The 18,220-nt window shown below is 44.0% G+C and overlaps 2 protein-coding genes across 3 annotated transcripts in view; both read right to left on the minus strand.

Annotated features, from left to right (window-relative positions):
- The window catches only part of LOC117592567 (membrane-associated guanylate kinase, WW and PDZ domain-containing protein 1), a 30,095-nt gene extending 27,979 nt beyond the window's left edge, over positions 1-2,116 (minus strand). The window contains exon 1 of the mRNA XM_034286451.1: positions 2,106-2,116. The gene's annotated coding sequence lies outside the window, so the exon portion shown is untranslated. The remainder of the gene's footprint in view (positions 1-2,105) is intronic.
- LOC117592569 (protein FAM13A) lies at positions 229-16,430 on the minus strand. Of its 2 annotated transcripts, XM_034286454.1 has the most exons (4): positions 16,281-16,430; positions 12,217-14,648; positions 2,303-4,117; positions 229-1,028 (listed from the first exon to the last, which is right to left on the minus strand). In XM_034286454.1, the coding sequence occupies exons 3-4, from the start codon at positions 4,109-4,111 to the stop codon at positions 321-323; spliced, it is 2,517 nt and encodes an 838-aa protein (XP_034142345.1). In that variant the 5' UTR covers positions 4,112-4,117; positions 12,217-14,648; positions 16,281-16,430; the 3' UTR covers positions 229-320. The 2 variants fall into 2 exon arrangements, with proteins under 2 accessions (XP_034142345.1, XP_034142344.1); XM_034286453.1 differs by lacking the exons at positions 12,217-14,648; positions 16,281-16,430 and adding an exon at positions 4,745-5,093.
- Between the last annotated feature and the right edge of the window lie 1,790 nt (positions 16,431-18,220).

Raw genomic sequence — 18,220 nt, forward strand, 5'->3', positions numbered from 1 at the left:
TTGTAACATTTCTCTTTGTTTTATTTCGTATTCATAGGTATTCATAGGTGTTTTCAAAAAACAATAAGGAATCAACAATATTCATAAAATGTCTCATTATAGAATATATGGTAAAATGTAAATCTAAAAACTACACATATATAATAATATTTGTATAAATGTATGGGGTAGAGGGAGTGCGGGTGTTGGATTATACAAACATACATCGAAGTATCTAGGTATGTTTCCTTGCATTTGGTTTTGTTTTTGTTTGTTTTGTGGGTATGAAATAAATAAGTATCGCATGCAGGTGAATAGATGTGGATCGATTGAGGCTCCGGCTAGTGGCCAATGTGCTTCTTGATCAGGGCCTGCAGCAGCCGTACCTTTGCCTTCTTCTCCTTGTACTGGGCATAGGTCTCTGTCTCGAGGGACCTTCGATCCTGCTTCAGCATCTTGCGGCCATTCTGCTCCTCGAACAGTGACTCGTACTCGCGTATGGTGGCCTTCAGCACGGCCTTCTCGTCGCGCACCCGCTCCAGCTGCTCCCACAGCTGGTCCAGACTCAGTGCGGAGATGTTCTCGCTGGCCGCTCTCTCCGCTGCGGAAGACTCCATCGATCCCGCAGCAGCCGGACCCGTTGTGGTGGTGGTCGACTCATCGGAGGAAGCATTCTGTGTGATGGTATTTGGCGCCATTGAGTCGCTGGGAGAGTTGGTGGTCGCGGTGCTGTTGTTGGATGAATACTGCAGCGGTGTGGAGGTTGCCTCGAAGACCATAGCCTCGTGCTCCAGGATCGTGGGCAGCTCTGGCACCCCACTCCCAGTGCCAAACATTACAATGCGGGCAACTAGACGCTTCAGCTGACGGTAGCGATCGTACAGGGGTCGGGCTGCATCTCGCTCCTCCTTGGTGATGGGATGGCCGTAGAGATTCTCAAAATACAGCAGACCATGCTGGACGGCGGTCTTCTCCTGCACCAGTTGATCGGCGGTCAGTTCCTCCAGCTGCTGGGACCGTTGGCTATTTGTGCGCTTCTCGTTTAGATTCTGCAATGGAGAGCAAAAAGCGGGTGAGTACGGTGCATAAGTTATCAATGGATCAATGAAATCAATATGAAAATGACATTTCAATGCCACGGAAGCCCACCCAAACACACAAAAAAACACACGCATACATAAACTGATAAAAGCGCCAAAGCGGCACGTAAACAAGACTATCTATCAGCGCCACTGCATGGGGCATTATTTCATTGGGTCTCATGACAAACAGACAAGAACCCGCGCGAGACGCCAAACGGCCCAAAACAGAAATAGAAATAAGTGCAGAAAATTCGTAAACAGTCGCAAAAACAGAACAAACATTACATTATACAAGCACTTTTGTGGCTGCTCTTAACCATTATATCCATATTCCCTGCCCTTCCGTTTGTCTGTCTGTCGTCCGTCCTCCACTGTACATCCAATCATTCTTGGCACAAACTCAATTTCATTTCTTTTCGAGCCTCTATGACAAATGTATCATTAATTTGTCAATCGATGAAGGAGGCCTGTCCTAACCAAATGCCATGAGCACTCTGCTTTTGGATCTAAAATAGATTCCCATAAAATACTTGTACATACATGCAAATGTATAAAAGAAGCCTCCCAAACTGGGCAGACATGCTACACAAATATTTGTAGGGGTTCTAGAAGCCCTACTTCCTGGCAATGTGCGATGAAACATTTAAGTCTCTTATTTTCCATCCACATACATATGCATGTATGAATTCTCTTAATCCGAAATCTTCATTAAACGATGCCAAAAAAATGCCTTCTACCATCCAGTATACAATTATAAAAAGATTCAAATAAAATATAAAAGAAATGCGGCTATATTTTGAGTCATATTCGATTCAATTGAATTGATTTTATCAATTAATTCTGAAATAGAATCTATTCCCATGCCAAAGTACTTTCCATCCCAAATTAAAACCGCATTTAAGTAAAGGGCATAAACACGTCGATCAGCCGGAGAAATTAGTTTTTGGGTGGAAAATTTCATTTCATTTAAATTTGTTGTTTTCCCGAGTGCCGCTCTGACAATGGGCAAGATCAAAGTTATTGCCAAATTGCTAAACATGTCACTGGCTGCCGCTGCTGCTTCTGCCTTCGAGGCAATCTACATATTTATAATACCCGTGGAACTGAGACTCTCTGACGTCTGCTCCACTTGTTAATTGCCATCAAAAATCTGTGTCTGTCTCGTGACAAGAGTGCGCGAATGAGATGGGGTTGTTGGATGGAGAATGATCTCAGAGAGACATAGAGAGAGTGATCCGTACCTGCTCGATTTCAGCGAGGGTGGTCTTCATGCGCTCCAGCTTCTTGGCCACATCCTGGCACCCGGAGCCACCAGCACCGCCGCCGCCACAGCCGCCCAGCTTGAGGCCGAGGGCAGCGATGGGATCAGTCTTGAGCTCATGCCGCTCCTTTCGCAGCTTGCTCAGCTCGGCCAGGGCGTTCTTCATGTACTTGTCGTTGAGGCGCTCCGCCTGCGAGGGCCGGTAGCCGAGCCGCTGCTCCAGTGCGTCCTCCAGCTGGACGAGCTTCTTCTTGAGCACGGTCACCCGTCGGCCGATGGCCTTGAGGCGTTCCTCAGGGGTCTGGAAAGCCACCATCATGGCGGGCAGCACCTGCTGCATCACATCCCGGGTACGCATATTCTCCAGCGAACTGAAGGCGCGTACAGCGTCCATCGGCTCCAGGCAGTCCATGTCCTCGCAGCCATGCAGCTGCACGCTGGTCGCTTGCTTCGGCAGCGCCTGCGGATAGGGCATCACCTTCGCCAGCTGGGCGGCCGCATCGATGTTGCCTCCGACGTGGGGCCGAGAGTGGGCGTAGCGTCGGCTCAGCACGGGTGCAGGCTCATCCCCGCGCTCCCACGGAAGCGACTCCTGGGCCGAGGTGAGGTTCGGGTTCTGTTGCTGTTGGCGTTGCGGCGGCTTGGCCTTGACGGGTGTGGGCGTGGTGTCGTCGCTGCCCGCCGAGGAGCTCGTTGTGGGTGTGGGTGAGATGCTGGAGCTTCTTTTTGACTGCTGCTGCTGCTGGATTTGCTGCTGCTGGATTTGCTGCTGCTGTAGCTGTTGTTGTTGGTGGAAGTCGATCAGGTTGTTGTCGTTGTGATCGGAGGCGGAGGAAGACGAGTTGGACAGCTGCTGCTGTTGCTGCTGCTGCTTCCTGCTGCTGATGAAACCACGACGCTCGTACTTCAGAGCGGACAGATCGTACTTATAGGCGCTCTGTTCGTCCCGCCTAGAGGGCAGGTACTTGCCACCGACTCCTCCGCTGCCGCTGCCCTTCTTGGTGATGCCGGACTTGCGGCCGGGTGGCAAGCGGGACTTGCAGAAGCGCTCGCTGCTCCTTCGGCGCTCGTGCTCGCACTCACTGTCATCGCTGGCCTCCCGCTGCTGGCGGGACGGACTGGTCTCTGAGCGTGGACGCTCCTTGGAGCCCTGCACCTCACTCGAGAGATTGGCCAGCGAGGAGTTGTTCTCGCCGCCCTCCGACTCCTGGTTCTGGGTCTGGGACTGGGACTGCTGTTCGCGTTCAAACTCTAGACAGTAGTCGGCGTAGGTGGCGGTACGCTCAAAGTCCTCCGAGGAGACACGTCGAATGACCTCGCATTGGGCCTCCAGCAGGTGAGCGGCCGTTGTCTTGGGGTCTTGGGGTGCGTGGCCCTGAGCTGGATCCGTGAGCAGCTCCTCGCTGTTGCTGCGTTGCAGCTTGCGGTCCTGCCCAAAGACGGAGCTGCTGTCGAGACGCTCCTTGCGCTTGCGCGATGACTTTTGCCATTCCAGAGGATTGATGATCTCCGGTAGATATGTGGAGCTGAACTTTGGCTGTGGGTCGACGCTGTTCAGATGGTTCCTGGCATCCGCCTTGGTCCTTTCCGGACTCTGCTGATGTTGACGGACGACGTCTGCTGGCTCATGGCACTGTGTGGGGGCCGCTGTGGATGCGGACGATGACGAGGATGCTGAAGATGATGAAGATGAGGCTGAGGCTGCACTGCCGCAAGAGGCAGTTGACGATGATGAACCGGTGAGACGACTCAGGTCGTCTTCGTTCAGCCCAGTTGTGGGATGGCGCATGCCGCACTGTAAAGAAAGAGAGAGAGAAATGGTTAGGCAAATTAATAAATAAATAATTCAAGAGGTGAATAATTAAACAATATTTCTCAAATGTCATCAGAACGTATCGGAACCCACGCCCCACCCTACCTGTTCATTAAGTGTGGTTTAGTAAAGGTCTGGCACTACGTGTCGCATGAGTAATAGTTTGTTAAAACATTTATTTTGTGCCCCGTCACGACCCATCATCAAGTACTGCCCCCCCCCGCCAGTGCCCACTCGATCGGACTCGGGCACTGGGGTCTAGTTGAAGAAAATCTCTCCAGTTTCCAGTCTCAGATGCCTGTTATATAAGTCACACACGATGCCCATAAATAATTCATAGACTTTGGTCGGAAAAAGTCAGGCTCCCATTTGGTATCCAAAGAAAAATCCATTTTCTGGTTGAGTTGTGTAATCATATGACGAAATACCGAATAAATTGGATCAAAATTGAATGCAAAAATTGAAATATTCACTTTGATATTCCATCATTTTGGGAACATTTTATAGGAATACTAAATGAATGCATTTCTTGAATAATTTCAACACATTTGATTAGCAAAAGGAATTGTCAAAGTATTATAAATAAAGGAATATTGAATGTATATTTACCAGAAAATATGCAATAATTTTGGGCGTCATATTGTTGTCGATTATAAATAATAATAAGTTTAGGTTGAATTTTCTAATCTCTATGGGAATCAGTCTAGCGGTAGCTTGGGGATTATCACAAGTATTATTGCACTCGAGGCGCCTCGATCACGTTCAATCACTTGATTTGAATATACTTTTGTCGGTATAATCTTATAGATGTCATAAAAATGTCATCGCTTGAATCTCGCTCAATAAATTTCAATAGAAATTAATTGAATATTTCCTTTCCAGGTTTTTGTTTTATTTTGTAGGTGAAACACTGTATTGTCGTCTCCTTTTTGTTGAAAACAATCTATGTACATGTCTCTAGATATTTTGATTGTTTTTGCAAGTATTTCTATGTGTTTTTTCACAAATATTAATTATTTTTCTTTTGGGCTTTTGGCGCTTGACGCTGCCTCTGCCGACAGCACGGTGGAGGAGGAGAAGGAGAGAACCGTTTGCCGTTGCTTTCTCTGGGCGCACCGAATTACTATTAAATTGATTTCAGCCCCGACCTCGGGAATTATATGCGAAAATCTCGAGAGCCGAGCGGCGGCAGAGCACCAGTAGCGGCAGTGGCAGAGCGATAACTTGGCAGAGCGGGTAGGAGAGAGAGCGCCTGCGCATGGTCAATGTTATTGTCGATCGCTGCAGCGCCTGCTGTGGGGGTGAGTGGGTGCGATAGAGAGAAGGTGCGAAAATGAAATGCAAACAGAGCAGAATTTGTGCAAGCAAGATATAGTAATAAAAGGTGGGGTGCTCATATAAAGCTTTCTCACTGCATGCATACGCAGAGCTTGAGAGAGGAACCTCGACGGAGAGAGCGGTAAATCCTCTCGACTTGTGTGAAATATACCTTTTGTGTACTTTTCTTATCGGTACTCTCTTCAGCTGCAGACACTAGACAGAGACAGACAATAGATTGCGCCTCTGTATGTATGTGTGTTTGAGTTTGTTTGAGAGTTTAAAAATAAATCTGGCACTTGGGGCGCACGAAATTAGCAGAAGCTCCACACTTTATGGCCATATTAATGAAATGAATTAATTTATTCACTTGTTTACGCCCCCGTGTGCACAGACAGAGCAAACAGGCGATACTGATACATAACCAATGTGGCTCAAGCGCTATTATCGTTTGATCGAACGGTATTTTAGGCACACGCGAAAGCCCTCCGTACAGGTAACGGCGCTTCATAAACAAAACAAAAACCAAAATAAATTTGTCAACGGTGTGTGTACATAGTATGTACGTTTGTATGTATATATGCGCAAACAAGAATACTTGCTCAAGAATATATTTCAAGTGCAATGTCACGCCAGATCAATGCAGCAGCAGAGCAGAGGCAAAAGCAGAGCTGCAGCGGAACAGCGCAGCAACGTCTGGAACTGTCTGTCTGGCCTCTCTCTGTCTGCCTGCAAAAATAACTGAGTCATCTCTCTCTCTCTCTCTCTCGATCTCTCTTTCTTCTAGGCTAACCGAATTTCAGAGGGAAAGAGCCTGGAGACTGGAGTCTGTGCGTGTGTCAATCAACTTTTTCGTCAGACAGAATGAGACAAACTAATTGAAGAACTCGCGCCCTCTCGTGACGTCAATGGAGAACGTGATCGAAAGCTTACAGCAACTCAAATAACGGCTTGGAAGGACAACCAACCTCCCGTACGCCGGTGTTGTGTGGGCGGCGCGTGCAAGGCATTTCCAATTGGAATTAGTTCTTATCAAATTAATTAGACAACGGAAAGGGGAATTTGTTCAAGGGATTTAGCAGCCGCGGACAGCGACAGGTGAAAGCCCAGTACGCCGTATAATGGCACCGCAATGGATAATGAATGGGAACTCAATCGATGTCTACAGACTTAACGGCAACAAATTCCAGGATAAGTGCAAAATTGTCTATAAAATGATATCTTCTTTTATCAAAAACCAAATAACTTTTGGATGACACATTTTGTGATTTAAGGGCACATAACAGACATAAGTTTTCCTCTATGGAAAACATTGGTTCCGAGATTCAGTGCAAAACACAAATGGAATTCTTTTGGTTAGTTAAGGGAAAATTCTCCCACAAGTTCATGCTTCTTTTGGTCCAAAATTTATGTAAATACCCAAAAATAATCACATATCTATAACTGCAAATAATATTGATTCAGCGTATGACGTAGGTAGGTAGTATGGTCTCGTGGGCGGTTATTCGAATGTCATAAATCCACGCATCAATATCATCTGAGCCACACATAAAATGTACATTTCAGGCGATATTATTGCGGCATGCTCCCTTTTCCTTTTCATTGTTTATATAATAATAATAATTGTACACAGAGAAGCCGCCACATGGAAGTACATGACTCAGTAGGAGAAAAGATCATATTGGATAAGAATCGAAAATGATGGAGCACGCAAACCACCGAAGCCGCCGAGTGAACCACAAAACCGCATTACCACTTGACCCAATCAAATGAAAAATGTTGACGGACACCAGCTGCTGAATGAAGTGTCACAGAAATGTGTTTTTGTTGTCAGATAAAGATATCAAATCCGCGGGGAATAATCGATAAGAATCTGTCGTCATAAGGTATTTATGGACACAACCATAGAGGCAGATACAATGGAATTTGGAATTTTAATGATAGCCAAGATTTATTGAATTGAAAGTTATCGAATAGGTTCCTATATCGTGAATTATCCAATTTCATAAAGATAAGTGAGGTTTAATATTTAGTTTGGAATCTGATAGACATGCAAAGATAATGCCACCTGAACTGGCTCTCACATTTCCGTACCAAATTACATTTCAAAAGCTAAAGAAGGTCGCACAATTGACACAATGAACAGCCACGCGCTGAAGCCAAAAGCTGTTTACATGCAAAAACGGAACGAAAACAAAGTCAGGGGCACAATGGCATGGGATTTATGGGGCTTTTGTCGAGTGGGGGGTTGGCTGCTTAACAACAGTCCCCACAGCCCAAACAGGGGAAGCCTACATACGTCCCACGGAGATGCTAAAAATGGACCACGCGGCGTATGAGCGATCCTCACAATAGCCCAGAGGTGAGATTTGCGCGTTTTAACAAGCCCGTGCGAAAACGGCAAGCATTGGCATTTGGAATTCGGAGAACGGTGGGAGTACGAGGGCGCAGTGCTGCTGTTGGCTATTAAACGTCGTGCAAATATTGAAAAGTCATTTTCACCGGCTACAGTCTACGAGTATTATGTTGATAAGAGTGGCGAGGCCTCTTCTCCGGACTCTACCTGGTAACATCCAAAACAACCACAGACCGCCTAGCGCCGCCCCAGACCGGCTCGAACCGGTTGGAAACCAGTGACTGCAGCCCAAGATACAGCGAAGATATCACTCTCTCTCTCTCTCTCTCTTGATCCGCCCGAATCCACATTACGCTCCTATTATTCTATGGCTCTCCATATCAGAGTGGGTCTGAGTGTGTAAACAGTTTCAGTTTTTTCCTAAATTGTATCAACAATTTGATATGAGGCTAGCTATTAGGAGAGTCTCTCGCAACCGCAGCTCTCTATAAACACGACTAGCCATAGCCATGTTGACATTTCATCAATTTGAGTGCCCGGGGGCTTGGGAATTTGGTAACCGAGCAGTTGACAGAGCAATAATGAGTGTTTACGAGCTTTTTAAGCAACCTACTTAGCCTTAGGTAGCCTCCTACTAATGGAAATATTCATTTTTCCTATAATTTGCCTATGAAAGTGCTTAATTATATATTGGGGGATCTTTTCAGAAACTAATGAATACTCCAGACTAATCTACTACAAGTTTATTGAATAGAACATAATGAGTTTTACGAAGAAAGCTTTTACTGTCATCTATCCGTTGAAATTAAGGAAAAAGTCTAGATTCCTGAATGAAAATGAAGAAATTTAGAATGGAAATTTCCAACGGACTGCACGTATCGAAATATCTCCAATGGATATATGTAGTACATTTATGTGCTATTTATAAAATCATAATTGATCGACAATTAATCACACTGATAAGATACGAAGGGACGGGGAGAACGATAGATAGTGTATAAAATTGATGTACTTCCTCGGGAATATCGACCATTTCGAGTGCTTGTTCCTCACTCAGTTTTTTGTTTCTATTTTAGGCAATCATCGGAAAATCAATGAAATCAAGAAACGATTTCATTATTCTTCCACCGCAAATCGCATCAATCACTGTGCTATCGACTAAACAAGTGACTATTTGGCTAATGGTTCCCATCACTCTCTCGACCTTCCATTACCCTGCACCCTGCCTACCTGTCCTAACCCTACTCATAACCGTCAATCTGTCGGTTAATGTCAGTCATGTGTTGCGAGCTTCTGGTTTCGCTGCAGTTTGAGGATTGCGCAACGGTACGCGGAAACACTCACAGAACGAAATAAAAACACAGGTCAGAGGCCAGGAGAGAACTACTATTGTCATTCCCAGTGAAGAAATTTCATGTTGGCAGTAGAATATTACGCGAAAGAAATGCAAATGCGAACTCACACAAAACAAAAACGTAATCAAGCGAGTCGCCGAAAACAAACGTAAAAGCAAACGACAAAGACACCGATATAGGTAATTCCTCTTTCCGAGCTTTGCCCATATTCTGTCTAACAATTATAAGACTATTTCTAGAAAGGGTATGCAAATTACATGACAAATGAGAGAGAAGGCAAACTTAAAAAAATAACCACAAAAAAGAAGCAAAGAAATGGCATGAAAGGGCGAAAATAGAACAAAAATAAACTCGCGGTCGGTCTACAGCAAAACAAGAAAAGTATTCATAAATGTCGGGAATGGGTGGACATGGGAAAAAGGAAATGCAATCAAAGCTGTGTAGGTACAAAATATATGACAGGGCAAAGTACAAGCCAATCTTTCCGCGTTCTCTTTCGCTTTGCCGTTTCTCTCCCGCTGCTTTTAGTTTCTGTGACGTAATTCGTAATTACTGTTTGATCAACTTCTGTTGTATGCTGGTATTGTTGTTGTTGTCGTTGCGTTTCAATTAATTTACAAATTCCTTGCTTTTGCTCACTTTTCAACCATTCCATTTATTTTCGTTCGCTTTTCGTTAAAATCAATCAATTTCAATTGATTAAAAAAGCGAACCAAAACAGCAACAACAAAAGATGGGAATTTCTTTTTCCAGTTTCGTGAACTTTGGCAACCCGTCGCATACTCTTAAACAGTAAAATAAAGGAGGATGTATGGGCACGTATTTGCCATAATTTACGATCCATGCGAAATTTGAACAGGTTTTTTTGCCATATAAATGTTCCTTTTATTTCGTTTTTCTTATCGTTTTGTTTTACTTTTAATTTAAAACACTTAAACTTTTGCTGCAGATTCTTTCGAATTGAAATGTCTCCTCGAGTGATGGCAGTGCCGCTCTGTGCTCGGCGTGTGTCGTCAGATGACAAATCAAACCAACCTATTCCAAAACACATGACTACCAAGACCCAAGACCCAAGACCCAAGAATCGTGCCACACTCGCGACCAACTTAATGGAGGCGATGCATCTTAATCTACAGAGAGTTGTGGTACAATGGAATGAATACAGTGAAGGCTGTTCTTTGAAGCGATCTTTAAAGTATCCTACATTAACTATTACAGGGTATAATCTCTGATTTTCTGTTTAAAATCTTTCTGTGCCATGTGTGCCCATATAGTTTCATCTGTGAGAATATTTGGTTGTGATATACGATTTTACTAATGAAAGAGCCCTACAAAATGCATTACGTAAGCATTCCTTAACCTATACTATTCCCTCTTTATCCATAGTAGTCAAATTCCAATCATTAGCTATTGACATTCCCGACGCGTCCAATGCTAATCCCCCGCTAATTATATTCCCATGGTAAAATTCGTCTCACTTTCTGGTCTTTGCAAACACAGTGATCTCTGAAAATAAACGCAATCTGCTCAGTGGAGCAGGCCGAGCCGTGAGAAGTACAAATTTAAACAGACCTATAAATAACCCAAACACAATTGATCGGTTACACATTGAACTCTCTGAGGGAGCTCTATAAATAGAGATCTTTTCACGCAATTTGGCAGATGATTTCGCTTGCTAATCTGTTTACTTGATTTGTTAATTGAGTTTGCCATACTCAATGTATTCCTATTATGCATCCCCAGACAGACACGACAATCCTCGCCACTCCATTCCCATTTCCATATCCAGGCAACAACCTTAATTGCTTTTGCACTCAATTATTTATGCAAACACAACTAAGTCCCTCACAAAATAGTTTGTTTTTTGGGTCAACACGCTCACGTCAGGGAATATGACATGACGATTGGAATTATCCCTGACACAGGATGATGGCTAATAGGGAGACGGGTAGGAGGCAGTTCTGCCTGAAAGCAGGCAATACTATTCTTGCCACAATAATCTAGGAAAATACAAAGAAAATATATGGGAGGAAGAGGCTTCACTGTGGCACTATACATACATTTGTATGTACATATGGACAGTACAGGCAAGGCATAATCTATGACTCAAACAGCAAACGAAGAAGAGCAACAAATATGTACAAATACGTTGGAAAAGGCAATAAACAAAGCGGACAACAGAAACAAAAAACAGAATAGAAATAAAGTGAATCGGGAATGGGGGAATCTATATCAGAAAAGAAATGTGGGTTTAATGGAAAAATCAGTGGCAAATGTTCGCCAGATAACGGTTTTTGTTTGTCATAGACAAATACGATAAACATACAATAAATGTAAGGTATTAATAGACCATATTGTGTACCCAATACTTTCACAACTCATTTATTGAATTGTGTAATAGCCTGTTGTATAACCTCTATAAAGACTTCTCTGTGGAGAAGCTTCTAGTTGTAAAAATATGGTGTGTATTTCAAAGAATTCTCTATCGATATTCTGCGTAATGTAATTAATCCCACCAAATCGATATACATAAGCAAGGAAAGGCTTTTCTTATTAAAAGGCCGGCCAGCCATTACTTTCCAGAAATAACTGGATGTCTGAAAATATGCAATGGTTGCCAGTGCCTGAAATGATCCGATTTCGTTGGATACTTTTCCATTGCCCTGGCCAAATGTGTTAATTTTATTCCTTTATGGTAGCGTAATTAGATCATAATCATCTCTGCAAATATTTGTACAGTAATCAGCAATAACTACGTCGGACAGGTGTGAAATGGATAAATAAAGACGTCCGACTGCAGAGAGGTGCTCATGGAGAAGTACTCTCCAGCGAAAAATTGTTTATTTAAAGATATTATTTGAACGCAGTGGAAAATAGAGTATTATTTTAATTTAAGTGGAAATGTTTTTCTATAGTAGAACTATCGCGCTGCGGTGCCTTTTCTCCGTGTAAGTGGAGCTATTTCCCCAGGTGTAAAAATACCGAAGTGCAATGCACTCCGTATGGACTCCACCCTATAATTTTATCTTACTTAGTTCTATAATAATACTTACAATGCAAGCCTTAACGGACTTCCAAAGATTTCTCGCAAAGTCTTCAATCTTGCTGGTTTTTCCCCGTACGTTCGCCAGTTGCACGACGTTTTCTTTTCGATCGTGGGAGAGTGTGGCAAGGAGGAGTGGGAGGAGTAACCCAAGAGTGATGAATAGAGTTACCGGGAAATCGGTGCACGCTCAAAATCACTTGTCACGCCTGACCTGACACCTGTTGGCTCTGGCACATGCAGGGGTGCAAGGAGAGATTTCCACGAATCGGTTAACCGTATTGTTAGGGAAACGTAATGTCGTGCCGGTAGATAGTCACATTGCCGATGATCCCAAAAAATTAACGCGCGAACAAACGGCAAGCTTTCGTGCCGTGCCGTGTATTGTATCTATTGTCCGTTTTGTGTGGTATCCCGGGTATCCCTCTCCAACCAGGATTACTGTTAACTTTGGTATTGTTGTTTTCGCCGTTCAAGCTGTTGTTGTTGTTGGTCCAAGACTATCTAGTCTCTCTGTATCTCTCCCTGCCTGTATGCCTGTATGTCTGTCTGTCAGAGTCTCTTCTTCGCGCTTCCACGCCAACAAATCCGATATTTATTCGCTCTTGAGTTTGATTTTTTTCTTGACCTTGTAACGACGGTTGCGCTGATCTATGACAAACTCATATCGCGATCTCTGCACATTTTCGCTATCCAAATCACAACAGCTCAGACCAAGCAGGCGTAGGACTCCTAGCGAATACGTTGTGACTGAATTATATGGCCTGGATCGGTGCGAAATCGGTGTCCGCTGCAACAGCTGCGGTTCGGGCGTGGGCGTATGGCGTATGGCGTAGGGCTGGGCTGGCTGCCTCTAGATGATGCACTACCGGACGAATGAACGGTTGGGTGTTGTATGCAACGGTGTCGCTCTCGACCGGGCTTTTTCAAAGTTTGGAGCGTGAATGAGCCAACGGAGTGCACCTGACGATCTATTTGTACCAAGAGATTGACGTTATCCTGCGATCAATCGTTCTCTTTCTCTCTCTCTCTCTTTCTCTGCGGGTTTGCAACTGCACTTTCTCTCTTCGGCGTTCTTTCTAGCTGTTTCTCTCCCCCTTTGGGTGGTGGTGCACTCTCTCAATATTTCGCTTCCCTCTCTCGCTGGCTGACTACGGCTGCTTCAAAAAGTGTGTGGACACGAGACGATATCTAAGCATGTGTCTCTGGGGTTCTTGGCTGCCGCCGCCGACGCTGCCGCTGCCGCTCCTCTCCCGCTTGCTGCTCACTGTTCTCCTTCCTCCCGCTCTCCTTCTCCGTCTGTCTAAATGTTCGTTTCCCTTTCCCTCTGGCACTCGGCTTGCAACGGTCGCCGTCGTAGTTGTTGCTAGCACTTTTGCCTGACTCTGCAATTGGCCAATTATGTAAAACGTGGCTAAGAGTCGGAATTAGGCAGCTTCGAAAAATGCACGAGTAGGTGTGTGTGTGTGTTGTATTTGCTCTTGCTGTTGCTTAGCCTTTGACTTTGCTTTTGCGTTTGATTTTTGCACTGCTCTCAACTCTCGGTTGTAATTGTTTTCGGCGAGGTCATCGACGCGCGCGGATGACAAAAATCGATATTCCGCACTGCAATAGACACAAATCGTTTGTTGATTTGGCTTTAACTTGTTTTCTGTGTCCGCTTTTTGGTTGCGTTGAATAATTCGTTGTCCCACTCTTCACTCCGCTGCGAAGGGGCAACAAAAGGCAACGAAAGAAAAACAGAGGAAACTTCTCATACGGCGACTGTGGAAATCAAGCTAAAAACTTTCCGCTCACTTGGTGGCACGTTGTGGACGCGAAGAGACGAATTTTGAGTTTGAGTGTCTAAAGCACACACAACCACAAAAGGCTGCGTTTGAATGTGTTTCGTGTGCCTGCGAGTGCTTCGCTTCCCTCTCGCTCTGGCGCTTGCTTTTTGAACTGCTCTCTGCTCTCGACTGTTGTTTGTGCGGCTGCTCTCTCTCTCTCTCTCCCGATTGTCTCTCTTTGCTTTTGCGCAAACGTTCGCGTGAGTGGGTTTCTTTTTCTTTACAGTTTCTCTTGGGAGGAGGAGAATATATTGTATTAATTATCTAATTTGTTTCTCGTTAATTAATAAAATGCAGATGTGTGTTGACACCCTTTTCTCTGGGACTCGGTAGTTGAAAAATGGGTGTGTGTGTGATAGAAGCTGGTGCTCTCTTTGTTGGCTCTCCACAGCTGTTGATGACGCGATGACGTTGCAAATGAAACGCATCCCAAAGACCTCGTCGATTCGTCTCGCTATCCCTTTCGCTCGCACTCCTTGCATATGCTCAAGATTAGATACTCTTCTTACTCATTTTTTGCTTCGCTCTCAATTATGATTCATTTTGATGCGTTCATTTGCGGCGTCGGCATTTACATACATTTTCATATTTCGCTTATCCATTTTTGAAAAGACTGCAAAGAGAGAAAGAAAGAGAGATTTAATTTAATTCTGCTGTCCAATCGGTGCTCTTTCAATTTCAGCGCAGAGCATTGATTGCATTGCACAATGCAAATTTCAGCAACAATCGCAAGCTCAGGAATTAAGTCCAATTGATGGCAATTTACAGTTTGCAGGCCGCGCCAAAAGGCAGAACCACCCTCTAGAAGTGCACCATCAATTGAGGCTTGTTCTCATCCACCACCCAAATGAACCCCAAAGAAGTTTCTAGAAGTCCCGCTAACTCTTTTATACAGAGCAGTGCAAGATTCCTTGCAAATTTTAAAAAGTGAGAGAGGGGTTGTGGGTGGATGTCAGATACCGTTATGGTTCTGGGAATCTGTGGCAAAACAAACACACAAACACACACACACACACACACAACAGTGTACACACAAATAGTGCCCAGATTTGCATGCAAAGTGGTGGGGCACTCGGACTCGGCCAGCGGCCATAAATAAAATTTGATTATGCAAATGAAAAACAAGATAAAGTTCATATATTCCCAGAATGGGATACCCTTTCGCACATTTTATTCACATTATAAATTGTCCCCATAGAAAGACACAGAGCAAATGTTTTCAGTACTGTCAGATTTGGAGATTCTACCATGGTTGTTCTTGAGATAATTTATATTTTCGTAAATGCTTCACCAATATCAAGAACACCCTCTGAATAGGGTATAACTGGCAATTTTTGAGAGTATTTATTTACTCAAAAATTGTGGACTTGCACAAATGCCTACATATGTATATCCAGAGTGGACAGAATAACACCGAACAGGAAAGGAAACAACAAATTAACTTGATAGCCACATAAAACAAGGAATATTTCCACCAAAGCGTGTAGCCTTGAAATAACGAACTCAATTAACCTAATCCAAAGCCACAGCTTTGTCCATATTATGCATCAAAGTTTTACTATACAATGTCATTTATAGTTCCCAATTGATTGATGTCCGATGAGGTTGATGATGATGATGATGTCTGGCACTTAACCTTAGCTCCCCAAAGATGGATATTTTGCGTGTTTCAACTCGTAAATCCTAAATGAAAATAAATAAACAAGCGAAATGCTGTCAAATTCTAAAAATTCTATATAATTCTATATAAAGAGATACGTAGAATATATGTATGTATGTAACTACATACGTATACATACATACATACGTATGCATACACCCATTAAAATGTCTTTGACGTCGCAGACAAAAAGCAAAAATAGCAGAAAAGCTTTTTTTATGTTTAAACAAAAAAAAGCAAAATAAATAAAAAATCAAACAAATAAAAGAGAAACGGAAGGCGTACAAATTATAAACAACCAAATGAGAAAAACATGTCTGTTCCTGTTCCTGTGTGTGTGTGTGTGTTTTTTATAATTGAATTCCGCCCAGACCGGAAGTGGCGCCAAGAGAAAGGTCCTAGCTCATGGGGTCCTGCAACACCTGTCTGTGCCCGATTACAATTTTATATAAGCATTGACCCAGTCTTCTGATGTAATATGTACAATGAGCAAGCATCCCCAGATCTAGACAATTCACCCCCGAAAATGTTCCTGCAGTTGCAAAGTGCAGCGGCCCACACACTGAGGGCACACTCGGTATTTACCTAATTTTGGCTGCTTTTTTCTGGGACTTTTGCCACACACTGACACTGACACACCAACAGAGACTCTGCCACTGACGCGGATGAAATAGAGTACTCTGACTATGACGCGCTGCGGATAGAACAGAATGCGACCACGCCGAATGAGAAACCAACCTCAACTGAGTGGAGCACACTGCCGCCGATTGGGGCACGTGCTCGTGGCGGCGTACGGCCGTAGTGGAGCCATCAGAGCGAGAGAGAAAACAAGAGCGAAATAGACAGCAAGAGCATGTTACTGAATGGAATGCAGCCGAGGCAGGACCCCACGAACCATCGTATCGCTTCGGTAGCTGTCGCTCTCTGAACTCTGGTCCTATGCTGGCGCTGGACAAGGACGGAGGGCTGCACTTTGAGGCGTCATAGTCTCCATAACAACACCACCCGAAATCCACCCACTCCCTATAGCTTCCACAGAGCCGTAATTAAATATCACACACACGTTCGTGTCGATTAACGATTACGCCCACGACCAGGCCATGTCCATGGGATGCTCGTACCCCGGGCTTTTGGACACATTTTACGCCTTAATGCCTCTGCTCTCGGCAAAGCCCCTCATAATATATGCATGTCCTTGAGCGCACTCTAGGCTCTCATCCTCCTTCCTGTGCGTTTGCTCTTTTTAACGGGCTGCGTGTGGCGTACGTGTCCTTTGTAAATGTTGCATTGAAAGAGGTTTTTAGCTTGCAACGCCATCAAGGCATCTCTTGGGTTTGAGCTTTGGTTACCCTCCGACACTTTCGCTTATTCATGTGCTTAGACCATCCATCCGATAATCCCCATTCCACATAAATCAGTTGAAAATTGCACATTTGGACATTTGCCAAATTTCGAACATTTTTAGACAAATCAAATAATATATACAACAAACACATACATATGTTTGTACATATATGTATATGTATCTTGGCGTATCTTTGTACACAATTATTGTTTACTTCTCTCTGTGCTTAAGTCTTGCCCCTCCCCTCCAGCCACAACATTCGCTGCACTTTTCTCAACAACTTTTCCCCCCTATTTGTTACGGTTTTCGTCTCGCGACGCTCTGTGCATTTTGCAGCAAAAAAATGTGCGCCAATATGCATTACACAACGTTTTGGGGCAGAGCCATCGAAATGGAAATGATGTGATAGAAAATCACATTACGAAATGGAAATGAAAGCCCAAAAAGCGGCAAATAGTTATGGAACACTCTTGAAAATTGTCAAAGTACATAAAGTAGATTACTGTGATATTATTCTAGACTTTGATAAAATGGAAAGCAGCTCATTGGATGGGGAAATTGCAAATCAAGGCCAGCAGCAGATGATTTATTCATACATACATATACATATATGTAAATATGAATGTACATATGCAAGAGAACATAGCTGTGGGCAACCGTTCGAGGTGATATTTCTATACCCTTCTCTGACTGAATTTGATGCCTCCAGATTGGAAAGTGTCCCTAGAGCTTAACTGAATCCCATTTAATCGGTGCAATTTTATTTTGGAAAGCTGCGAAAAGTACGCGTGTACCCAAAAATAGATGACCCAAATAATCGTAGCTTCTGCTCTGATTCCCATTGCTGGCCCTCTGCTCCTGCACTCATCATTTCGGAGCCTGTCCGTCCGTTTTTTTTTCGGACACCAAATGTCGGAGCAACAATTACGTAGACATGGCACGTCCCAGGGCATCCTGATGGATCATCTCCAGCACACATCTGCAACGCATGTTTTCGTGAATGACATCCAAAGGATGGGCTATGCGCAGGTCCCATTCCATCGATTGGAGGACAGGCTCTCTCCGTTAAAGCTTGGGATAGGGCATGGGAGTGAGAGAGGCTGTGAAATCAACTGCGTAGTTGGCAAAAATCAACAACAATGTCTGCTATACATATGTATGTACAAATGTATGTTTATTG

The sequence above is a fragment of the Drosophila guanche genome, unplaced genomic scaffold (assembly GCF_900245975.1).
Source record: "Drosophila guanche unplaced genomic scaffold, DGUA_6, whole genome shotgun sequence".
Lineage (NCBI taxonomy): Eukaryota > Metazoa > Arthropoda > Insecta > Diptera > Drosophilidae > Drosophila > Drosophila guanche.